This window comes from Gorilla gorilla, chromosome 19, assembly GCF_029281585.2.
Source record: "Gorilla gorilla gorilla isolate KB3781 chromosome 19, NHGRI_mGorGor1-v2.1_pri, whole genome shotgun sequence".
NCBI lineage: Eukaryota > Metazoa > Chordata > Mammalia > Primates > Hominidae > Gorilla > Gorilla gorilla.
Window position 1 is genome coordinate 92,276,341 of NC_073243.2, and position 27,402 is coordinate 92,303,742.

At 33.5% G+C, this 27,402-nt stretch overlaps 1 protein-coding gene across 6 annotated transcripts in view; it reads left to right on the forward strand.

The window, feature by feature from the left end:
• The window catches only part of CDH18 (cadherin 18), a 1,104,389-nt gene that overhangs the window by 975,122 nt on the left and 101,865 nt on the right, over positions 1–27,402 (forward strand). For all 6 annotated transcript variants that reach the window (XM_055367740.2, XM_055367737.2, XM_019013683.4 and 3 more), the window contains one exon: positions 10,620–10,807. In XM_055367740.2, the coding sequence (XP_055223715.1) occupies positions 10,620–10,807 (188 nt within the window). The remainder of the gene's footprint in view (positions 1–10,619; positions 10,808–27,402) is intronic.

Genomic DNA, 27,402 nt, shown 5'->3' on the forward strand with positions numbered 1-27,402 from the left:
TTATGTTTTTTTAAATCATAAAATGGAATTGAATTTTGTCAATTGCTTTTTCTGTAGAATTGACATGACCTTGTGATTTTTTTTCTTTATTCTGTTAATGGAAATGAAAATTAATTGATTTTCATGTGTTGAACTAAGCTTGTATTCCAGGAAAAAAAAAATCCCAATTGCTCATGGTGCACATTCCTTTGATATTATGCTGAAATCAGTTTACTAGTATTTTGTTAATAATTTTTGTATTAATATTCATAAGGAATATTGGTTTTTAATTTTCTATTATTTTAGTGTCTTTGTCTATTTTTGGTTTCAGGAGAATGCTGGTCTTATAAAATAAATTAGGTAATTTCCTTCTTTTTTCACTTTTTGCAAGATTTTGAGAATTTGTGTTAATTCTCCTTTAAATGGTTAGTAGAATTAAACCAGTAAAGCCATCTGTTGCAGGGCTTTTCTTTCTTGGGAAGTTTTTGATTGCTTATTGACTCTCCTTATTAGTAGTATGTCTATTCAGAATTTTCATTTCTTCCTAATTTTGTCATGGTAAGTCATATTTATAAGAATATATTCATTATTTATACATTATGCAGTTAGTTGGTATTTGTTTGCAGGACTTCCTTGTAAAATCCTTTTATTTCTGTAAAATCAGGGTAGTGTTTCTACTTTATTTCTGATTCTAATTATTTGAGAGTCCTCTTTTTCTTTCTTAGCCAATCAATTTTGTTGATCTTTTCCTAGAGAGAACAGATCTTGGAACTGGCTTGTAACCTCCTGCAGACCAAGATCTCCTAGCCCTGGGAAGGGAATGGGGCAAGAGCAAGTTGAAACACCACAGATGCTTCATGCTTGAATTTATTTTTTCCTTAGTTGAGGATTTTCTTGCTTTCTGTACACATTTGAATATTTCCAAGAGCTTTTATAAGTTTATTTCACCTAGTTTTAAGTCACTTTTTGATATTTCCATGAAGCTCTTTTCCCTCATGGAAACATCAAAAAGCAACTTAAAACTAGCTGAGCTAAACTTATAAAAACTCTGGGAAATATTCAAAGGTGTACAGGCTTGGAGCTTTGTAATCTGCCATTTTTCTAATGTAAGTCCCATCTTTGTTGTTTTAGGCATTTAAATCATAAGTGCTACCAATACATTTCATTTTTCCAGATAAGAAAAGGATTCCACCTTAAAAATAATGTAAGGCATTAAAATACTACATATCCTATAGTACATATTAGTGTGGTAGATATTTCATTCAAGGAAAGAATTTCTCCCCATGTACTTTCTATTTTTTTCATGAAAGTATCTAATAATTGCCAAGAATGGACAGACCTTCATGAAAACTATATTTCTTTTTTTCAAGAAAAAGGACAGAAAAATAAATTCAAGTGTATAAATTATTGATATTTTACTGTTAAAATAATTAGGTATCTAGTATGAAAAAATAATTTAATTTAGAGGAGTGAGGAGAGACAACCCTTAGTGACCCTCAGCATCGACTTTAGTGTTTTAGAGAACAGCTGGCTCCGTAGATATAAGTTAACTTAAGACATTAAAAGCTGGTACCAGCTGAAAAACTCTAGAAGCTTATTTTTTTTATTTTTATTTTTAATTATTATACTTTTAAGTTCTAGGGTACATGTGTACAACGTGCAGTTTGTTACATATGTATACATGTGCGTGTTGGTTTGCTGCACCCATTAACTCGTCATTTACATTAGGTATATCTCCTAGTGCTATCCCTCCCCCCTCCCCCACCCACGACAGGCCCCAGTGTGTGATGTTTCCCTTCCTGTGTCCAAGTGTTCTCATTGTTTAATTCCCACCTATGAGTGAGAACATGCAGTGTTTGGTTTCCTGTCCTTGCAATAGTTTGCTGAGAATGATGGTTTCCAGCTTCATCCATAACAAAGTGACCTTTACAGTTAAAGAGCTCCCCTGTTGGCATGGCCAAATAGGTGCTCCAGTGCTCACTGTCTCTCCCAACCTGAAAACATGGAGAACATTATGGGAATTGGATTTCTTTCTATTGAGGCTCTCTTTTGTTTTTGTTTTGTTTTTATTGAGACACAGTCTCGCTCTGTCGCCCAGGCTGGAGTGCAGTGGTGTGATCTCGGCTCACTGCAAGCTCTACCTCCCGGGTTCACGCCATTCTCCTGCCTCAGCTACAGGCATCTCCCACCACCATGCCTGGCTAATTTTTTGTATTTTTAGTAGAGACGGGGTTTCACCATGTTAGCCAGGATGGTCTCGATCTCTTGATCTCGTGATCTGCCCCCCTCGGCCTCCCAAAGTGCTGGGATTATAGGCGTGAGCCACCACGCCTGGCCGGCTCTGTGTTTTTTTAGTCACTCTTTACTGCTACACAAATCAGATGAAATATCGTCACAGAGCTGATGACTGTTAATAACTGGGGGTGTTCTTTTCTCACTTATGTATATGATGACCAAAATATATACTGTAAGTGTACTGGGCCAGCATAGTAAATACGAATATTTTTATATTCATAAAAGCAGAGCTACGTGTAAAGCAGCATAATATCTGTTTTACATAGTAAATACTTGAAAAATACATTCTTGCATTTTGAAAATACATGTTAAATGACTTGAATTTTTATAAAAAAGACACATAATCCATTATATAACAGATATTGTTTACATCAATTTCTTCATTATATCAACTAGATTCATGATCCATGTCTTTTAGATTATATAATCTTAGGACATCTATGAATATATTGTGTCTATTATATAACACTGTGTGTACATATATTTGTGTATGTAAATATATATACACACACATATATGGAAATTATATCTGAAAGTTTAAAGTTATTATCTTTTGTGGTAGAATACTAAATGTGATATCACTACAATCACAAAGCAATAAACATTATCAATTGAGTCATATGATTTTTTTAAAAAATTATTTTAGTGATAAAACAACAAATTGCCTTTTTTCTATTTTGTCTATTCCAATTTTTCATTAATAGTCACATATTAGTGCATAGTTTTAAATAACCCTTTGTTATAAATACAAATTTGACATTTTATTTGCAAATTTTAGTAATTCTGTGAAGTTGGACAACCAGATTCTAAAAGTTATATTACCATTACTGTTTCTATGTGGCTTAAATAGCTGGAATTTACTAAAGATAACACATCTCTTCATTGTGGGATGTCCTTTGCTACAGCCAACTTGAGTAATTTTTAATACTAAACATAATTATTTAACAGTTGTAAGTTTCATGGACATAAACAATTTTAGGGAAGTGAGGAGATAATTTTGTTATCAAATTGATATTTTAAAAATACAATTATCATTTAGTTTTTTCATTTCTTGTTTTTTATTTGTTTTGTTTTCAGTATAGTTTATATCAGCAAATGGGGAGTGTTATATGAAGTTTAACCTTCATATTTGGTTCATTCAGTTTCCTATGTCCTTCTTTTGTTGTAAACTTTAAACAATTTATTCTTTTTTCATTGTTCTACATTTAAAATTTTCCAAATAGTTTCAATTTACTTTTTTTAAAAAAGATGCAAGATTGTAGATGCCCAGCGTAAAGTTGGAGATGACCATCCTTTGAATATTTTAACAGAAACTCAGGATATAGTAGAAGTGACTATTCATTTGGGAGCCGTAAGTTTATATGTTGATGTTGAAACCACAGGGACAAATGTACCTTTCTATAGTGTGTATATAAGGAATAGAAATGAGGTACTAAGTTACGGACAATACTCTCTTTTAAGAAAAAAGTGAAAGATAAGTCTGTAATGAAACTGAGATATTAGCAAAGTAGTGATACAACCAGGGAAGGTCTGTGTTCTAAAACTCTAGAGAGGGCCTTTTTTATAGCTGTAGCCTAAGTAAATTTTCCTGCATGTGAATAAGGAGATATGTAAAGTAAAATTCATTTGACTGTTTCTAAATTAGAAAAATATAAGATTAGATAACTTGTAGCATATTATTAAAATAAACACTACATTCTAATTAACGAACTAGAACTATATGCGACATCTTAGTTACATCTCAAATTATGATTTTGAATAAAAAATACAAAAAAGATGAATATAAACATAAAATCTAAATAACCATACTGTTTGAATATGTATTTGTGGAAACACATTACATTAATATTTTTAAGTTATATAAGGGGATGATCATGGTTCCGGGAAGATGAGCTGAGAATTTGATTATAGCAAATGGCTCACTTAGAAGCATCACCTATGCCTTCAATAATATGTTACTTTATCAAATGAGAACTGAAGCAAATACACCAAAACATTAAGATTTGACAGCATACGTGTGTGTTTCATGACATTTTTTATTTGTTTTTTAATCTGTTAGAAATATATCAAAGTATAAAATCATAGGAGGAGAAATAATCAGCAATAAGGGTGCAATAGAATCATGTTTTGTTTGTTTGTTTATTTTGGTTTTCAGTTTTCCTCAACATAACTCACAGTGCCCCAGGATGACAAGAACAATAAAAGAATTCATTTGAATTAGCAAATCACTGGCAACTACTGCAAAAGTGTGTATAGTTTATCTATGCCTGTGTTGCAAAGCATTCCAATTGGCATATTAAAACAACTAATATTTATTATTTCACAATTTCTGTAGGTCAGGACTCTAGCTATGGTTTAGATGAGTGCCTTTGGTTCATGCTTATGAGATTCCACTGTAGAAGTCAGCAGGGGCTGAGGTCTTGCCCAAAGGCTTACCTCAGTGTAGGTGGAGCTGGTTTCTGCTTCCAGCTTACTCACATGGCTTTTGGCAGGCCTCAGTCACTTGCTCTATGGGCTGCAATGAAACATGACAGATAGCTTGCCCCAGAGAGTGATACAAGAGGGAGTGAGAAAGTGTTCCCATGATAGAAGCCACAGTCTTTTTGTAACCTAGTCTTGTAAGAGATGTCCGATTACTTTTGCTGAACTCCATCATAAGTGAGCCACTATATCTAGCCAACATTCAAGAGGAAATGATTACTCAAGGACATGATCAGCAGGATGCATGGATAAAATGTGGCCGCCTTGCAGGCTGTCTACTAAAAGTTGACTCTTAATTTACAAATTATAATTCTCAACTCAATGGAGAGTGTACAAAATATTAATCTTAATGCACTCTTTGTTTAATGGGACATAGTGAATGGGGAAGTTACTATTCTTGCAATTCTTAAAATGTGTCAAGAATTATCAGGGTTTTTTTCTATAAACATAATCTGCCTGTACCAGGAATCTGTTTCATATTTTAAGACCCAGCCTAAATGTTTTCTGGGCCGTGAGTCTTTTGTGACCCATTTGAACAGTTTTTTGCAATCCGCTTTGTGAAAACAACCTTCTTTATAACGCTATCATCATAGTAATTCTATAATGTATTTATTTATCTCTGTTAACTAAGACATCTTTGGTTTTCTAGTGTTACCATCCCAGTATTAACTACTTGACAGGTTTTTGAAGGCTTATGTAATAGTGGTTAATTCTGGTTTAGTTGGACCTTGGAGACCACAGCATCCAAAAAAATTGACTCCTTCTAGTCTCTGTCTCAAAATATTTTAGAGAATTTATACCAATTTATTTTGTAATATGTCTATACATTTTGTTGAACAAAACAGTGTCCCATTATAGATGTGACTTTTCAGGAACATCATGAGATTTTCAAGGCCAGTGCAAATCACATGGCTTCTCTTTGATGCTGATTTTATGCCCTCAAATTTGGCCTTTCAACATCAATTTTGGAAACACGACCATTGACAAAAGCCTCTTCTTAGTATTTCATAGCTGTGCCACCAAAGAGAGATGAAAGTTATTTTCTAGTTCCAGTTCAACATTTTGGAGAAATATACTCTTTTTGGAGATGTTTGAAACAACTGCCTACCCTTCACCAATCAACTGTGAGAACGAAGGAGGGATCCTATAACATTTGGGTCTCATGCTTTTCCCATGCCAATTCACAGAATCAAGGAAGACAGATCTTTTAGTAATGGTAGATCTTGATAAAACCATATGGTTAAGGTCAAGGGATTGTTTGTTTAAAAGAAGAGGGTGTTTTACACAGGAAAAGATATGTTGGTTGAACATACAGTTTATTCGGACATTTAGTTTAGTTAGACTAGAAGCTAATGTCTTTCTTACTTTGCTGTGAGTTTATGTCAGGTGTATTCTCCAAGGCTTATGAAAGAGAGCTGAGAAAAATATTTGTTGAACATTGAGTAAACACAAACACATACATGAACACGTGTGTCAACCCTCAGTATCTATACATGTACATTTAAAATTATACATTTTTGTCTTTAGAAGTTTATCAAATGATTTTTTTTATTTTTGAGATGGAGTCTTGCTCTGTCACCCAGGCTGGAGTGCAGTGGCACAACGTCGGCTCACTGCAACCTCTGCCTCCCAGGTTCAAGCGATTCTTCTGCCTCAGTCTCCCAAGGAGCTGGGATTACAGGCGTGTGCCACCACACCCAGCTAATTTTTGTATTTTTGGTAGGGATGGGATTTCACCATGTTGGTCAGGCTAGTCTCGAACAGGTCTCGAGCCACCGTGCCAGGTTCAAATAAATATTTTAAACCATGAACACTGAATGTCTTTCCATTTATTTGTCTTTTTACATTTTTCATCCACGTTTTCTAGTTTATGGTGTATAAGTCCTTCACTTCCTTTTGTCTTTTTACATTTTTCATCCATGGTTTATAATTTTCAGTGCATGAGACTTTCACTTCCTTAGTTTATTTATACAGATTTTATTCATTTCAATGCTATTATAAATGGGATTATTTTTCTAACTTTTTCAAATAATTTTTATTAGTGTGTATAGATGCAACTAATTTTTTTTGTTGATTTTGTGTCTGCAACTTTACCGAATTTGTTTATTAGTTATAACAATTTTTGTTTTTTGTGGAGCCTGTTTTTTATATATGTAATATTATATTATCTACAAACAAGGACAGTTTTACTTATTTCATTCTGATTTAGTTCTCTTTTATTTTTTTTAAATGCCTAATTGCTCTGGCTATGTCTTCCAGTACTATTTTGAAAAGAAGTGGTAAGAGTGGGCATCCTTGCTTTGTTCCTGATCTTATTGGAAAAGCATTAAGCTTTTATGTATATAATGTTATCTGTGGCACTCTCATAAAATGTCTATACTACATTTTAACTCTACAAGTACGGTAAAATCCCTATCAAAATCCAAATGACATTTTTTTACAGAGAGAGCAAAGAACAATTCTAAAATATATGTGGAAAGACAAAGGCCCTGAAGAAGCAAAACAATGTTGAAAAAGAAGAACAAAGCTGGAGGCAACACACTTGCTGATTTCAAAATATTTTAAAATGCTGCAGTAATTAAAATAGTATGGTAATGGCATACAGACAGATATGTAGGCCAGTGGAACAGAGTAGAGCCTCTAAATAAATCCAGACGTAGGTAGTAAAATCATCTTCAACAAGGTTGCTAAGAATACACAATGAGAAAAGGATAATCTCTTTAAAAACAGGCCGGGCGAGGTGGCTCATGCCTGTAATCCCAGCACTTTGGAAGGCAGAGACAGGTGGATCACGAGGTCAGGAGTTCAAGACCAGTCTGGCCAACATAGTGAAACCCTGTCTCTACTAAAAATACAAAAAATTAGCTGTGTGTGGTGGTGCGGGCCTGTAATCACAGCTACTCTGGAGGTTGAGGCAGAAGAATCCTGTGAAGCCAGGAGGCAGAGCTTGCAGTGAGCCAAGATGCACCATTCCACTCCAGCCAGAGTGAGATTCTGTGTCAAAAAACAGAACAAAACAAAACAAACAAAAAAATGCAGTGAAAACTCATTATCTATATACAGAAGAATGAAAATGGCTTCTTTTTGTATATCATACACAAACACTAATTCAAACTGGATTAACAAGTTAAACATAAAATCTGAAACTGCACAACTCTCAAAAGAAAAAAATAGGGGTAAAGCTTTATGACGTTAGTCTTGATAATGATGAATCTGATATGACCTGCAAATCCCAGGCAATAATAACAAAAACAGACAAATGGGACTATATCAAGTTATAAATTTTTAACTCAACAAAGGAAACAATCTACAGAGTGAAAAGCAGCCTGTGAAGTGGAATGAAATATTTGCAAGCCCTGTCTGCTAAAAGGCTTATTTCCAAAATAAAACTCCTACAACTCAATAATAAAAGGAAAGAAGAAGAAGAAGAAGGAGGAGGAAGAAGAGGAGGAAGAAGGGGAGGGGGAGTGGGTGAAGGAGGAGGAAGAACGGGAGGAGGAGTGGGTGAAGTAGAAGGGGGGGAGAGAGAGGTGGGAGAGAAAGGGAGGAGGAGAGGGAGAAGGAGAAGAAGAAGGAAGGAAAAAAATGATCAATAACCTGATTAAAAAATGGGCCTAGGACCTGAATAGCTGTTTCTCTAAAGAACACATACAAATGGACAATAGGTACGTATAAAGATGCTCAGTGTCACCAGTCATCATGGAAATGCAAATCAAAACTACAGTATGATAACACCTCATACCTCTCAGGATGGCTATTTATGAAAAAAGCCAATGACAGAAAAGTATTGTTGAGGATGTGAAGACATTTGAACTCTTGGACACTGTTGGTAGAAATGTGAACTTGTGGAGCATCTACAGAATATAGTATAAAGATTCCTCAAAAATTAAAAGTAAAATTACTATGTGACCTAATGACCACACTTCTGAGTATTTATTTTAAAAATCTAAATCAGGATTACAAATAAATATTAGCATTCCTATGTTTATTGCAGCGTTATGCACAATAGCAAAGACATGGAAACAATCTAAATGTCCATAGACAGAGAATGTAGAGAAAAATGTGGTTTATCATACAATGGAATAGTATTTAGCCTTAAAAAAAGAGATCTTGCAATATGCAACAATATGGATAACTACTGAGGACAGTAGACTGAATTAAATCAACCGGTCACTGAAGGGCAAATATAGTACTGCATATTTCAAGTAGATGAGGTATCTAAAATAGTAAAATTCATACAATCAAAGAATGGAGTGGTTGTTACCAGGGACTAGGGAAGGTGAGTGAGGAGTTGCTAATCAACAAATATAAAATTGTCATTATGGAAAATGAATAAGTCCTAGAGATCTGCTGAAAAATACTGTGTCTATGAATAGCAAGGCTGTGTTGTGTAGAAATTTGTTTATCGGATGGATCTCATATTAAGTGTTCTTATCACAATAATAAAAAATGATATTTTCAACATTCACTAGATTAGACTTTTGTTTTCAGTATCATACCACTAATGACAAATGATTGTCTCACTGAAATTATTTTTCTAGAGATTGTGCATTCACTTATCTATATAGTCTATATCCTTATATAGCATTGAATCACTATTAATTTAATCTTGGTAGAAATTATTTTATCAAATTACATTTTAATTCAAGATTCCTGGGCTTCTGTTATTTATAATGTTTTGAATTTTCTATAATAAATTGCTCTAATAAGCTTTTTTAACTTGCCAATAAAACAATTATTAAAAACATGTTCATTATGCTTCTTAATATAAGCACTATAGAAACGGTTCCATTCGACATTTAATATCAGGACAAACTTTGGAAAAATGATCTTTGTACCTATTAGACAATGAGAGTATAAAATTAACAGTGCTTTAAAATTGTTAGCTATCTATCTAATCTATCTATCTGTCTGTCTATCCATCTGTCTAATTAGCTACTTGTGTACATATACTTTTCTATTTGGATTGTGTGAAATCTCATTAATTCTTCTTCTAGTAATTACAATTGTATATTGATTTAAAATTGAATATTAACTTGTCTGTTGAATACTACCACAGGGGAGTACTAAGAATAAATTGGTTTTAACACTTAGAGAACAATAATCACCACTGGTGTATATAAAATATCGATGTCTTCACCCAAAATATTAGGTGTCAAAATTAATGCTAATTCACAAATGCTGTTTAATTTTCTATAGCTATTTACTTTCTCATGCTTCAACTCTGTAATTGATTTTTAAAAATTTTAATAACTTTGTTATTTAAAACTTTATTATGAAGCCACCTCAAATCCTTTTTAGAAGCTGATAGGGAATTTATGCTAAAGAAATATGTAACTACATTCATGTTCTCGGACATGACTGTATATCTCACTATTCTTGATAAAAATCATTATCTATATTCACAAACAGGCTATGGCATTTTATCTTGTTTTTCTGTTGAATTCCATATTTCCACACTTTTTGTTTCCACATTTTTATATTTGAACTTCACATTTACAATGGGTGGAAGAATAAATTGGGATTACACTAATACTTGACTAATTCAGTTTTGGTTCAAAACCAGAATGAAAACTTTACCTCTCTTTTAATTGTCTGTAGCTTAAGGGTTTAGAGCTAATAAAATATTTCATATTCAAATATAGAAATTATTTTCATGCAAAGTATTTTACATACCTTTTAAAGTTTATATAAATCTAGTATTTAATTACAAAATAGTCTACTTTTAAAATCTAAAAAAGTCCGTTTGATGCATTACCTAATATAGTGCTCATTTGAATATGTGCTCTAAATATTTATTTTTTCTTGTAAGATTATTTCATGAACATTGTATTTAAATACGTTTAATATGAAATGTCTTCCAGAACACTATCAGCTATATGTTCCTGAGTCAGCTCAAGTTGGTTCAGCTGTTGGGAAAATCAAGGCAAATGATGCTGACACTGGCTCAAATGCTGACATGACCTACTCCATCATAAATGGTGATGGCATGGGAATATTCTCAATCTCCACTGACAAAGAGACCAGAGAAGGAATCCTTTCTTTAAAGAAGGTAAAAAGAACATACGTTTTGTGATTCAGGCAACTCACTCATCTTTTCCTGAATGGAAATTTGGCAGAGGCATGAATAATCCATGCTGTCAGGCCATTAAAATGATAAAATATTGTCACTTTGCGATATAATTACATTTTAATTATTGTTTGTCAACTGTTTAGATCTTTTCTTCAGAAAATATGTTTTGCTGCGGTGGGAAGATCTGATGTAGACTACACTAACAATGTTTCTCTCCATCTTTGTTCGTTTTGTCTCTGCTCTAATCTTCCTGAAATGTCCCAATGTTAATAGTCAAGAATTAAATAAAAGTAATTTCAGTGAAGTGCAAAGAATCAAAGCATCATCCTAATAAAGCTGTGGTGATTCTGTTATAGCCAGAGAGGATGACGAAGGGGGCTGAGATATTTGCCATTTTAAAATGTACTCCAGGTGATTCTACAGTAGAACTATTTAGATAACAGGCTGAGATATTTTATTCTAATGTGCCTACTGTAGATGTTGATGTGAGCCTGTTGTCTATTTATCTATCTATCTGTCTATCTATCTATCTATCTATCTATCTATCTATCTATCTATCCATCTGTCTAGCTACTTGTATACATATACTTTTCTATTTGGATTGTATGAAATCTCATTAATTCTTCTTCTAGTAATTATAATTTTATATTGATTTAAAATTGAATATTAACTTGTCTGTTGAATACTACCATGGGGAAGTTCTAAGAATAACTTGGTTTTAAACACTTAGAGAACAATAATCACCACTGGTACATATAAAATATCAATGTCTTCACCTAAAGTATTTTCTCATTGTAAATTTTTTTTCTCAAATTGTCAAACCTAGGTCAAGGGGATAATGAAAAGAGACAATTTGCATATTTATTTAACAAATGTATTTATTTTGAGTTCCTTCAATGTGTCAGTTGCTATGTTCCACATGAGCTATGCAAAGAATAAGAAGGATAAGTCTGGAGCAAAGGCAGACTCAGCCCCTACATGCACACATCTTCTAATCTATGGACGTGGACAGACATTAATCAAATATCACATACATTCCTAGATCAATAATATGTTTTCTATGAAGAAGAGTTATATAGTGCTACAGGGGAAAAATCTGGAATATTTAATCCTTTCTGGTATTCAGCAATAGTTAAAGAGAGAATTGAAAGAAGCCTAGGAGTAAATTAGGTATAGACTGTAAGGATGACTATTTCAGGAAGACAGAAAATGTACCAAGTGCCTGAGGTGAGTGAAACATGGCACATTTAAGGGATCAAAATAATGTGGCTGAATCCAGAGTAGAGGGAATGAGGAATGCAGTCAGTGGGTACAAGAGCACACAAGGCCTTGCTGAATTTTGCCAAATGGAAAGCCATTGAAGAGATGTAAGAAAGAAGTGACTAGGTCTAATTTGATGTCAAGATTTCTGATTGCTGAATTAAGCAACATGATGCCAAGGCTGTGTGTTAACTTATCACTGCATTCCCAACATCTAGCATTTTTTTCTGGCACAGAGTTGGCATTCAATAAATATTAGAGTAATTAATGGATGAGGATGTGGATACAAAGGTGAGAAGAGGATTGCCTGCTTTTCATTTTATGGGTGGCTTCTTTACTCAAAATAATTCAGGTAAACTGGATTAATTTTTTCTAAAAGATTAATCTGACAACTAATTGTTTAAGAAACAAGCATGAAAACAGAGGAAATATAATCTTGGAGGAAATCTTCAAATAATAGGAGAGAATGTTGGCATTGAATATTCCCAAGGGATGCTGTTCAGGAGGTAGCTAGTCATCAAAAAAGTGAACTGTTCTAGAAATTTAAAACAATTTTGGATTATAAACATTGATTGGATTTGGCTAAAGGAAGTACAGGATTGACTGGGTGATTATCATTAGCGGGTTGTATTTGATCAACTTTAGAGTAAGTGTCATGTGGCAACGAGGAGAATGTATATGCTGTTGTTTTGGGGTGGAGCGTTCTATAGATAACTATCAGAATCTACTAAATAGATATCTTCTAGAGCCAGAGCTGAGTTCAGGTCCTAAATATCTTTATTACTTTTTTGTCTTGATGATCTGTCTCATAATGTCAGTGAGGTTTTAAAGTCTCCCACTATTATTGTGTGGGAGTCTAAGTCTCTTTGAAGGTTTCTAAGAGCTTGCTGTATGAATCTGGGTACTCCTGTATTGAGTCCACATACATTTAGTGTAGTTACTTCTTGTTGAATTGAACCCTTTACCATTATGTAATGCTCTTTTTTTTGTCTTTTTCGATCTTTTTTGGTTTAAAGTCTGTTCTGTCAGAAACTAGGATTGCAACCCCTGCTTTTTCCTGTTTTCCATTTGCTTGGTAAATTTTTCTTCATCCCTTTATGAGCCCAAGAGTGTCTTTGCACGTGAGATGGGTCTTTTGAAAACAGCATACCAATGGCTCTTGGTTCTTTCTCCAGCTTGCCACTCTGTGTCTTTTTATTGGGGGGTTTAGCCTATTTACATTTAGTGTTAGTATTGTTATGAGTGGATTTGATCCAGTCATTATGATGCTAGCTGGTTATTTTGCACAGTTGTTTATATGGTTGCTTCATAGTGTCACTGGTCTGTGTACTTCAGTGTGTTTTTTAGGCCGATAACAAGTTTTTCTTTCCATATTTAATACTTCCTTCAGAAGCTCTTGTAAGGCAGATATGGTGGTAATGAATTCCTTCAGCATTTATTTGTCTGGAAAGGATTTTATTTCTCCTTCACTTATAAAGCTTCTGGCCAGGGCAATCAGGCAAGAGAAAAAAAATAAAGGGTATTCAGATAGGAAGAGAGGAAATCAAATTTTCTTTGCAGATGACATAACCCTATATCTCGGAAACTTCCTCATCTCAGCCCAAAAGCTACTTAAGCTGATAAGCAACTTCAGCAAAGTCTCAGGATACAACATCAATATGCAAAAATCACCAGCATTCCTATACACCAACAATAGGCAAGCCTAAAACAAATCATGAATGAACTCTCATTCACAATCGCCACAAAAAGAGTAAAATACCTAGCGATATGGTTAACAAGGGAAGCAAAGGACCTATTCAAGAAGAACTACAAACCACTGCTCAAAGAAATCAGAGATGACAGAAACAAACGAAAAAACATTCCATGCTCATGGATAAGAAGAATCAATATTGTGAAATTGGCCATACTGCCCAAAGCAATCAATAGATTCAGTGCTATTTCCATGAAACTATCATTAACATTCTTCACAGAATTAGAAAAAAATGATTTAAAATTTATATGAAACCAAAAAGCCTGAAGAGCCAAGGCAATCCTAAGCAAAAAGAAATCTGGAGGCATTATGCTATCTGACTTCAAACTATACTACAGTGCTACAGTAACCAAAACAACATGGTACTGGTACAAAAAAAAAAAAAAAAAGACACACAGACCAATGGAAAACAAAACAAAACCCAGACATAAGACTGCATACCTACCACTATCTGATCTTTGACAAACCTGACAAAAACAAGCAACGGAGAAAGGATTCCCTATTTAACAAATTGTGCTGGGACAACTGGCTAACCATATGCAGAAAATTGAAACTGACCCCCTTCCTTATACTACATACAAAAATCAATTCAACATGCATTAAAGACTTAAATGTAAAACCCAAAACTATAAAAATCCTAGAAGAAAAACCTAGGTAATACCTTTCAGGGCATAGGCACAGGCAAAGATATCATGACGAAGAGGCCTAAAGCAATTGCAACAAAAGCTAAAACTGACAAAGAAGATCTGTTAGGTTGATGCAAAAGTAATTGCAGGTTTTGGCATTTATTTTAGTTGCAAAATCACAATTACTTTTGCATCAATCTAATAATTAAACTAAATAGCTTCTGCACAGTAAAAGAAACTATCAACAGGTTAAACAGACAACATACAGAATGGGAGAAGATTTTTGTAATCTATGCATCTGACAAAGCTCTAATATCCAGCATCTATAAGTATCTTAAATGTATTTTCAAGAAAAAAAAAACCTCATTAAAAAGTGGGCAAAGGACATGAACAGACAGACACTTCCCAAAAGAAGACATTTATGCAGTCAACAAGCATATGAAAAAAAGCTCAACATCACTGATCATTAGAGAAATGCAAATCTAAACCAAAATGTGATACCATCTCACACTAGTCAGAATGGCTTTTATTAAAAAGTCAAATACAACAGATGCTAACGAGGTTGTGGAGAAAAAGGAACACTTTTACACTGTTGGTAGAAGTGTAAATTAGTTCAACCATTCTGGAAGACAGTGTGGCAATTCCTCAAAGACCTAGAGACAGAAATACCATTTGATCCAGCAATCCCATTACTGGGTATATACCCAAAGGAATATAATTCATTCTATTATAAAGACACATGCATGTCTATGTTTATTGCAGGACTATTCACAATAGTAAAGACATGGAATCAACCTAAATGTTCATCAATGATAGACTAGGTAAAGATTATGTGGTGCATATACACCACACAATACTATGCAGCAATAAAAAGGAGCTGCATTCGTGTCCTTTCTGGGACATAGACAGAGTTGAAGGCCATTATTTAGGCAAACTAATGCGGGAACAGAAAACCAAATACGATGTGCTCTGACTTATAAGTGGGAGCTAAATGATGAGAATACATGGACACATGGGGTTAACAACACACACGGGCCTATAGGACTAGGGGATGGGAGAAGGGAGAGGGTCAGGAAGTATAGCTAAGGGATGCTGGGCTTAATACATAGGTGATGGGTTAATCTGTGCGGCAGACCACTATGGCACATGTTTACCTATGTAACAAACCTGCATATCCTGCACATGTGCCACTGAACTTAAAATAAAAGTTGGAAATAAAAAAAATAAAATAAAATGCCTTTAAGAAGAAAAAAATAGTAGCAGCAACTAATATTTGTTAGAATATTTCCTCTGTATCAAGACAGATTTTAAGCACATTGCAATGTCTTTATTGAATTAATATACCCATAATTGTCCTTTTAATTCTTACTGTGACATTTTGGGAAAGAGAGTGTTATTATCCCCACTTTATAGCTAAAGAAACTGAATCACAAAGCGATAAAAATAGTGCCCAAGTAGAAAGTTGACAGAAAACTGAATTTGGGTGTCTGTCATCAGAATCTGAACACTTACTCATGTTATATATTCAGATGGAAGATATGTGATTATTCTTTGCTACAATGGAGAGAGAAACTAATTGTGATGAGGTGGAGAGAGAATGGGAAGCAAAAATATGGGAGGAAAAAAATAGAAAAACACTGTCTTCTTGGAGAAGATTAGTACCTATGTGGTGGAGAAAGATTATAAAGCAAAAAACCAAGAACATAATGAAATAAATATTTTAATTTTAAGTTGGGAGACAAGAGTGTTTCTATGCACAGGGACAAAAAGCTCAATACAGACAAGACATCAAGGATACTGATGTAATCTAGGGATACTGAAGAGAGGATAAGTAATTTAAAAAGATTCATTATGGGTAGAGATGAACCTCAAAAGAATCCTGAATTACAAGTGCAAGGAAACAACCTAAGATAGTATGCCTCCATCTCTGAGGTTACCATAGGACAGAAGATAGAAGCAAATGACTGCGGGTAAGTTTGCAATGATGTATTGAGGATGTGTGTGGGTGCAGTGGTGGCGTTCCTGTGTATTAAGTCCTATTGTCTTTATAAAATGGAAAACAACTTCATATTGGCAAAAAGTGAAAGTGGCAGTGGTTGCTTTGATTACACACGTAATCTGAAGTATGACTATCAATTGTAGAATTAAGGACAGTGCACATATCTCACCACCTTACATGGCTACAATTAATTAGAGGTCTGAAAAACAAAGGTAAAATTATATGTTAATGTGTGTGCACATATTTAATTAATTTAATATTAATGGTTCATTCTATTTGGTGCATATACACACAATGCATATTTTCAAGATCAGAATCATTTCAATTCTGTAAATGGTAAGTGATGATGTACTAAAAATATTCTTGACATTTAATAAGTTCAAATTGTCTTTCACTTTTTTCCTTGAATTTTTTTTTTTTGGAGATAGAGTCTTGCTCTATCACCCAGGCTGGAGTGCAGTGGTGCGATCTCGACTCACTGCCGCCTCCGTCCCTAGTGCCCAAGTGATTTTTCCACTTCAGTCTCCCTGGTAGCTGGGACCACAAGTGAGCACCACCAAGCCTGGCTATTTTTTCTTTTTTCTTTTTCTTTTTCTTTTTTTTTTTTTTTTTTGTATTTTTAGTAGAAACAGGGCCTCACCATGTTGCCCTGGCTGGTGTCTAACTCCTGAGCCCAAACGATCTGCCAGCTTCCGCCTCCCAAACTGCTGGGATTACAGGTGTGAGCCACTGCACCTGGCCTCCCTTGAACATATTTTTTAATGTAGTCTAGATTTCCTCTGAGGTATGTACATGTTGCATTCACGTAATTTTTTGATACTTCTGATTAGGATTATCAATCTCAGAGTTATTTAATTGCTGTATGCTTTAGGGCATAAATAATTGCAATTTCAAAAACCTGTATACCTCAGTGGATTTTAACCTTCAAGAGATACTCATTGAGATGGCAGAAAAAAGATAAAACAGTTCTTAAAAACCTATTCCTTATTTAATCTCTAAGGCAGTTCACTTTAGCCAGCTAGGCAGAACAGCTAATCTCCTCACAGATAGAAATCAGCACTGCTCTATAAATCCGCCAGCAGGACTGTCTGCAACGTTCCTGTCTGTATCATTCCTTCATCAGAAAATTGCCAAGTTGAATTCACTGGTGCATAGTGTGGTACATTGTAAATACACTTTGATAACTTTCATTCATTGTTTAATGAAGCCTGGCTGGGTGGAAAGGGGAAAAAAGATAAGGATGAATGCAATTGGATGTACTCTCTTTCCTCTGACATAAACCTCTTGTAGCTAGAGATGTGCTTCTCCTTAGCAGCCTTTCTCAAAGTCTCTTCTTATATGGCTCCTATTTGCACACTTTACAGAAGTGGATCCAAATACTATGTTTTCTTTAGGTTTCCGATTCTATTTGGCCTTCTGATTTTCAGCAAATACTGTTGTGTTGTCATACCCTTCTAACTAATTCAACTGTAAATACAATGCAAATTAACTTAAGCCAAAAAATTTTAAACTTGTCCTTCAAGTCAACAAAGGGTGCTTGAAGATATAACCTTACTGTAAAATGAAATATAAATCTTGATCTTGTCATTTAGGAGATCTATGACATTATCTCAACTCTGAAGCTTCAGTTTTCTTGTTTAAGCACTTTACAGGGTGATTATGGAAAACATGAAACGAGGTGAAAATTGTGCTCTAAGCTATGTCTGGCTAATAATTACTACTACCTCAATAATGACTACTATCTAATACTACCTCAATACTTCTTTTTCCTTGCCTTCTTTTCTTCCTATTTTTGCACCAGTTTTTAATTATACCTCCAGACCAATCCATGTGATGGTTTTGCTGCCATCTTTATTTCACGTTATTTGATTTAACTGGAAGCAAACTAAGAATGAAATACCGTGTGTATGTTACAACACAATGTATATACTGTCTTCATGTTTCTTGGCAATCAACTTCCTCTTCCTGCTTCTTCAAGAGAAGAATTTTTTTAAGTTTACGTTAAATATCGTATTTGTAGTACAACATGTTCAGGTACATTTCAGTCATAAATATCTTTTGGATTATCTTTTTGGTTTCACTTATCAAAATATGCATTTCTATAACTTCTCAATGTAGAAAACCTATCAGTTTTATTTTCCTCTTAAAGTTGTAGCTTTTGATAGGATAAGACTTTTCAAAAATTAATTTACTGTGAATGTACTGATAATTTTCCTGAGTGTGTATCTATGTGTACTACAAGTGTATCCCTGCCTATAGGAGACATAAAACACTTTCATAACCAAGTACTGTGTATTTTTAAGATTTCCATACCCCACCATGGGTAAAATATTATCAAACCCTTTTATTTAACACATGATTTGAGATGGGTCTTAAGAGTAAACACTGAAAGTTATAAATTTATTTTTTAAAGTTTAAGTAAATTATAAGATAAAAACATGAAATATGTTCAGCTACAACCATACTAGATTTATTCTACATACTATATTTCTGGTCTTTTAGTGGATTGTGTTTATTGAGGATTACATTGTCATTCCTTTGACTTGCATTTAGTAACACAATAAGGATCGAATGTTGTTTACTAACAGATTTTAACATTTTTAGACTTTGAACCACAAAGAGTAATAAATAAGTCATCCCAACCCATTGTGAATAATCACACACAGGCAAACACATGATCACACACTATAAGTAAGAAACAGTAGATTTCTAATTCTAATGGACTGCTTACAAAATATGAACATTCCTTAGGAATTTCGTTATCAAAAAAAACTCAACCAAGTTTCTGTTTTATATTCTTATAAGGTTCTAAAGTCTGAAAAGTTATTCTTTTCAGCCACAGCTGATAGAGAGAGGAATCCAAGTTTCAATTCAGTAATATCTATTACTATATTTTGGATGACTTTGACACAGAAACGCTATTGGGTAAATTATTTTTCATGCTGTTCATCTATAGGCATAATGATGAGCCTGGAGTAATAAATCGTTTGAAACTTCATTGAAAGCTAATTGATTGTTTTGACACATATATTCCTAAAATACAGTTTATGCAGTATTTGGAAACTAATGATCTGATGAAACATCTTGATGAATTAAGCTATATATATGCATGGGCTGTTGGTAAGTTTGTATATGTGTGGGTATTTTTAATTATTTTATTTATGTCATATATACACATACACATGCACACATATGCACAAAACACATAGATATATATATACACACATATATGAGCTTGTGTGTAATTATATATAAATAATAATAAGCATACTTTCTGTATAATATAATGTATACTTAAGCTATTTGAAATGAAAGATCTTTGCACTTATTTGTCCAGTGTTCAAATGACAGAAAGCAAACATGTAATATTTATTTGTATCAGTGTCCTTAGAATTATACACAATGAATAAGAATTACTTTCTTCTGTATAGAGAAATATATGATAAGAAAGCTTATGCATATACTCCGGTTTCCACAGACTGTCCATCATCCAGGCCAGACCTCTGACAAGGGCCACAAAGCATATTATAATACAAAAGCCTAGCTGGAGAAACGCTGCTTAAATTCATACAATTTTTCCTGTGTTTTGACAAAATACCATAATATAAGTTAAATACTTTTCCAGAAAACAAAAAATTAATAATGATGTCAGTCACTATTCCCGGTCTAGGCCATTTTATTTAATGATTAAGATGACAATTTTATGTATGAAAATGTTGATATCGACCCTATCTACCCAATCTTGGAACTAAAATCTGGATGCTGGTGAAGCATAGGAATCAGACAAAGAAGAGGTCATGAAGAGTCTCTTCTCTTATTAGTTAGGAGAATAGAATTTTAGAACCTCTCTAAACTCTAAGAATAATTGACTCATACGGCAACTTGGCTAAACAGTATTTTCAATATCCTTGTATTTATAATGGTTATATAGTTCCAGAGAAGAATATAATAGGGTGATTTAAGGAATAATAGAAGTGATTAATGAGAAACAATTAAAAAGTCCTGAATATGTAAATCTGGCTGGGAAACGATTGATGGGAAAATGATAACTAACTATAGTAATATGAAATGGATTAATATTAGAGGAGAAAGTACTACTTTACAAGTTAGAAAGAGCAATGATATGTAAAAGTAATTAGGAGTTAGTTATAGGATGAAATTAAGAAACTAAAATTTAAAATGAAAATCAGTGTCAACTCATTGACAGTAAGCTGTTAAATTAGGATATAGAGCAGTAGCTAAAGAAAAGTAAGAGAAGCCCAACTGCCTGGGGAAGTAAAAACTTATGCCAGAATAAACACTTCTAGCAAGGGCTGAGAAGATAAACAATTTTATCAATAGCATTTTAGTTTCTTAGCTTATGCATTTGAGAATTAAAGAAATTACAAAGGTACTCAGGGTTCTAGTAGTTAAGTTCAGTGAATGTATCAGTTCATTTTTAACTTAATAATAAATACTTGAAAAGATGATGAAGGTGTCTTTTAATGGTGAATTTATTATATTCCACTAAAAAATTTGTTTATCTTTATCATCAAAATGAAATATTATATTACGCTACTTATTTGCTATTTAGATTTCCACCAGGATAACATAGTGCTTAAGGACACAGCTTATACACTTCCTCTGCCTGAGTTTAAATCCCAAGTACATCACTTACAGACTGTTGTCCATAAGGAGTTTCTTAACTGTCCTATGCCTTAGTTTCCTCATTTGTAGATGGGAACAATTATATCTCACAGAGGTGTTGTGAAGGTTAAATAAATTAATATATGTTAATTGTTTAGGGCATAGGTCGGTGTTAAGTATTATATTTCAAAAATAATATTAAATTTTTTATCCATCACATCTAAACCATGTAATAGCACCTTTCTGTACTCTGAAAACAGCTGTATTTGAGATGGAGAAAGAGCTATTAATCAAATTCCATGTGCTAGGAATTATTTTAGATACATGACTATGAAATGAATTAGATAATATTTTTTCTCTTAGGGAAAACTGGGTAGACATGATATATTGTTATAATACAAGATGTCAGCCCATACCAACTGTTAATGATATAGGTTTGCCTTAATTCTTATGAGTTTAGAAATTAAAAAGAACCAACTTTTCAAAGATGGGAAGGGGTCAGTGAAATATTTGCATGGGAAATTATTTTTAAACGTGTGGACTTTGGATACTCAAGAAAATAAATTCAGCCAAAGGATTTATGCCCACCCACATTGTCCTTCAAGTATGGAAATTACAACCAAAAACTTTGAACATTACAATATTCTAATTACCTTAGTTTGATTATTACACGTTGTATGCATATGTCAATAGTTTACATTTTATCCCGTACCCTGTAAATATGTATAATTATTGTGTCATTAAAAATAAAATGAAACTAAAAAAACTTCTGACCAGTTGGAATAATCTACCTAAATATTAGTTAGCACCTTTAATTGGGATCAATGTAAAATTCTGTATTTAGAAACAATAAATAATTATATTTCTTTGGGGGGGGTGGATTGAAGGATATTTTATTGGGAAGTAATGTATCTTACCAAGAAATACTTCTGGGTACTAATGGGTAATGACAGACAGGAACACTGACTGTGATTAACATCAGGATCAGAGTAGTTTATCATAATGTAAACATATGCCTTAAAAACTGTAGAAACAATACCTCTTTTCCTAAGAAAATAGGATTGTAAGTTTAAAAAAAATTTATTAGTAATAACTAAGAATGAAAAAATGTAAGTCCGAGCTAATAAGTCAAATATTAGATCTATAAGCATTACTAAGAGTACAAAAGTAAACAAAAATTAAAAGTTACAAATATTTAAGTGAAATGGGAGAAGATGGAAACAGTCTATTTTATTTCAATTGCTGTTTATTGTATGGTGATAACACAATATTATCTAAACTTATAAGAATGGAGGTGGTCACTAGAAAAAAAAATAAACAAAAATAGAACTTCACTCAAGGAAACCAGATGTATCTAAAACAAAAAAAAAGATCATAATAAAAATCCACATACATAAAAAGGAAAGTAAGAGATATGATTTTAGCGACCACAATGATGGAATCCAAACTGAAATCATAAAAAGAAGGAACAGAAAAACACTTTACAATCCTAAAGTGAGCCATTCACTCTGAGTATGTATCTCTCTGTTGCATGTTATTGACCAACATTCACAAAGAAGAAATCACAATATATACAAAGAAATATGTCTATAAACAGAATTGTAGAGGGTTATAGCTCACAAATTTCAGTTCATGATAGATAAAGTATTTTAAAATATGAATAATCAAATAATGTAATTAATAAGGAGGTTGTTATATTTAATAAATCATTCTTGGCATTCTGGTGCTATATCATTTAATTCAAGCGCCTATAGAATATTTAGTAAAACTGACTATGTATTAGTCTTCAAGACTATCTCATTAAAGGACTCAAAGTTAAAATAGTACAAATAAAATGCTCCTTTCCAAATACAACTAAAAGTTAGTGAAAAACATCAGAAAACAAATAATGACCTTAATCTGAAAATGTATTAACTGCAACAACCACAACCTTCTACTTCAGGAATTCTCAAATCACAGAAAAAAAAAAGGCACAAGAAATTGCAGAATTTCTAGGAAAAAAACTATAATAAGAAAGAACATATATGGAAATTATGGGATACAAATTAAGTGCTTCTGAAAGTATACTTGTAATTCTAAACATATCAAAGACATCGACTGAAAAGAATAATATTAGATGAATTAAATATGTAACTAATAATGGAGAATAAAAGAAGAAAATGAATAAAGAATAGTAAGCAAAAATATAGATTCAAACCTGATTTTTTGGAAGGAAAGTTTAAAAAGAAACCTAAACTAATCTTATTAAGATACATGAAAGACATAGAAAATAAGCAGCTTGAAAACATTATAACAATATTTTCTTAACTCTACACAAATAAATTTAATATGAAGGATTTCGAGGGAAGGTTGCTAAAAGCAACTTCAAAGAAACAGAAAACACACATAAACTGATTTCTGAATAAGAAAATGAGAAGCTTGTGAATTTTCCCTAAATATATCAGACCCAATAATTCACTAAGGAATTCTGTCAAACCTGGAAGAGCACATAACTGCAATACTATTTAAAGCTTTCAACACACTGAAAAGAAAGAAAATTTCTACTATGTTTCTATATAAAGCAGACAAATTTACATTCGTTTCCTAGGAATGCTCTTACAAATGACCATAAACTGAGGAACTCGAGAAACCAGTGTGCTGTCTCACAGTCCTGGAGGCCAGAAGTCTGGAATCAGGAGTTGGTGGGACTGCACTTCCTCTTTCCTTGATAAACTCTAAGGACCTGTCTATTCCTCACCAATTCCAGCTTCTGAAGGCTCCAGCTGTTTCTCAGCTCATGGCTACATCACTCCTCTCTCTGCCTCTGTGGTCATATGACCGCATCACATTTTCTCTGCCAAATCTCCCTTGGCCACTCTTATAAGGACCCTTGTCATTAAATTTAACACCTACCTAAATAATCAAGGATTATCACCTCTTCTTATAGTTTACTACATAAGTTAATTGCATGATTTGCCATATTCATATTTGTTGCAGGGTTGCCATTAGGCCTCTATAGCCTGTCTCCACGAAAGCCATGTCCTTCCCATGTGTACAGTAGTATTTACCCCATCCCAACATCCCTAAAATATCAATCTATTACAAAATCAATTCTAAGTCCAAAATCTTATCTATTTATCATCAGGTCAACATTTCTAAACTCATCATCTCAATCTAAATCTCATTATCTTAATCAGGTGTGGGTGAAACTCTAGATAGTTTGAATCCTGGCATGAAAATCTTCATCTGTGGACCTGTGAAATTAGGAAACAAATTATCCTTATCTAAAATACAATGGTAGGAGAGGCATAAGATAACAGTTATAAACACTGACATTCCAACAGGGGGAAAATGGAAGAAATAAAAAAGTCACAAGTTCCAAATATGTTTAAAACCCAGCATGGAAAATTCCATTAGGTTTCTTTTTTCATAAGTTTTATTTAATATTTAATTGACAGATAATAATTATATATATTTATGATGTACAATGTGATTGGTACATGTCTGTTACTTCAAATATTTATCATTTACTTGTGGTGAGAACATTTAAAATTCTCTCTTTTAAATATTTTGAATGGTACAATGCATTATTATTAAGTGTAGTCACTGTGCTGTATATGGAACACCAGAACTGATTCCTCCTACCTAACTGTAACATTGTACCCATTAACCAATGCCTCCCCTTTTCCTACTCACCTCTCTATTCCCAGCCTCTGGTAACCACCATTCTACTTTCTACTTAAATGAGTTTGACTTTAGATTCCATATGTAACTAAGATCATGTGGTATTTGTCTGTCTGTGCCTGGCTTATTTCACTAAACATAATGTTCTCTACGTTCACACATGTTGTTACAAATGACAGAGCCTTTTTTTAAATAACAGACTAAATAGTATTCCACTGTGTATCTACACCACAATTTTTTAAAATCCTTTTATTCGTGGATGAGTACTTTGTTTTTTTCCATATTTTGTCTAATGTGAGTAATGCTGCAATTAATATAAGGGTGCAGCCATGTCTTTGGGATACTGATGTCAGTTCCTTTGGCTATATATCCAGTCGGGGGATTGCTGGATCCTATGTGAATTCTACTTTCAGTTTTTTGAGGAACCTTCATACTTTTTTCCAAAATGGCTGTACTAATTTACAAAACCACAATCCTGTGTTTCCTTTTCTCCACATCCTTACCAATACTTGTTATCATTCATGTTTTTGATGATAGCCACTGCAAAAGGCATGAGATGATATTTCACTGTGGTTTTAATTTGGCACTTTTCTGATATTTAGAGATATTGAGGAATTTTTCATATATATGTTGCTCAGTTGTACGTCATTTTTTTGAGAAATATCTATTAAGTGATTTGCCCATTTTTAGAATAGAGTGATTTGTATTTTTTTTGAGTAGTTTGAGTTTCTTCATTATTTTGGATATTGGCCCTTATCCGATGTACAATTTTCAAATATTTTCTTCAAATCATGTATTATCTCTTCATTCTATTACTTGATTTCTTTGCTATGAAGAAGCTCTTTAGTTTGATCATTCCCACTTGTCTATTTTTGCTTACTTTGCCTATTTTTTTAGTTATAGACAAGTAATCTCAGCCTAGAACAATGTCATGAAGGTTTCCCCTCAATTTCTTCTTCTAGTAGATTTATCGTTTTAGGTCTTACGTTGTCTTTAATCCATTTTGAGCTGATTCTTATAAGGCTCAATACTCTGCTCTCTGAGTCTGTAGCTCTGCTTGCCACTGCCCCTACGTTGTGCATAAAGTACCCAAAGTCTTCTATGTTTCCTCTGGAAGAAATCTTTATCGCCTATAACTGCAAAATTCTGATTTCTGGACATTAAACCTAGAGTTTCATCCTGCAAGTGGTTGAATTACAATATAAATTGAGTGTCCAATCATGTAGGGGTATCTTTCTTCTGGGGCAGGCTAGGGCAGCCACAAAAACTGAAAAAAGTGAGGAATGGATTGTCTAGAGTTCCCAGAGAGAGTGTGTTTCTGCCACATTTCTGACTTAGTGACTTCAGAACTTCAAGGGAATTTCTGTTGTTACAACCCAACCTGTTCGTGGCAATTTGTTATGTCATCCCTAGGAAACTAATATAGTAGGATTAACAGAAAATAATAAGCCAATACAAATATTAAGCAACATTAAGCAGCTTCATTTCTCAGCACCCACAGGACAATTCTAAGCACCATTCCAGTAAAACAAAACACATTGCAAATGGGATGATTCCAGGAATGCTCAGATAGTTGAGGGATAGACAAATAATTATGCTAGACTGAACCATATGAAATGATCTTTTGTATATGTCATCATACATTTTTGATATCAACAATTTCATATGAGTTAAACTAACTTTTGAAAAAGGACAGGAGTTGTGAATACATACCCATGTTATACTTGCTGGTAGTTTCTCTCTTCCCTACCAAGTGAGTTTGATACCAACCACCATCATCACCATGGTGAATGTCGGAATATGAATGCATGCTAATTAGCATTGTCAAATAAAGTACAGGACATCTAATTACATTCTAATTTTAAATAAATAACCAATAAATTTTTCTACAACTATGTTTCTTGTGATAAATGACAATTAATATACTAAAAACCCTACGGTTTATCCTAAATTTAAATGTAACTGGGCATCCAGTAGTTTAAATGATTGAATTTGGCAACACTGAAAATAGCACTCATTAAATATGAGCATCAATGATATGGTTTGTTTTTTGTTTTGTTTTGTTTTGTTTTTTGTCTGACTCTGTCACCCAGGCTGGAGTGCAGTCGCATGATCTCAGCTCACTGCAACCTCCACCTCCTGGGTTCAAGCGATTCTCCTGCCTCAGCCTCCCGAGTAGCTGGGACTACAGGCGTGCACCACCACACCCGGCTAATTTTTGTATTTTTAGTAAAGACGGGGTGTCACCGTGTTAGCCACGATGGTCGACCTCCTGACCTTGTGATCCGCCCACCTCGGCCTCCCAAAGTGCTGGGATTACAAGCATGAGGCACTGTGCCTCACCTGGGATTTTTTTTTTTAACTAACAAAGCGTGGAAGACAACTTTAATAGTTTACTCAACTATTTAAAAGGTGTGGAAGATGGGTACTTGAGTAGTTTTCCCAGAGTTACAGTAATAGAAAAATAATCATTATAATACTAATACTATAAATACCATTTTTTGTTGGGTAAAACCAAATAATAAAATAATTTCTATTATATACATAACTCTAAAATATCCAGGCATAAATAAATGAGTATAATTTTCTCACAGTTTCCCTGTACCGGCAATTCAGCCTCACCAGCTTTTCTTCACAAATGAGGTTGTTA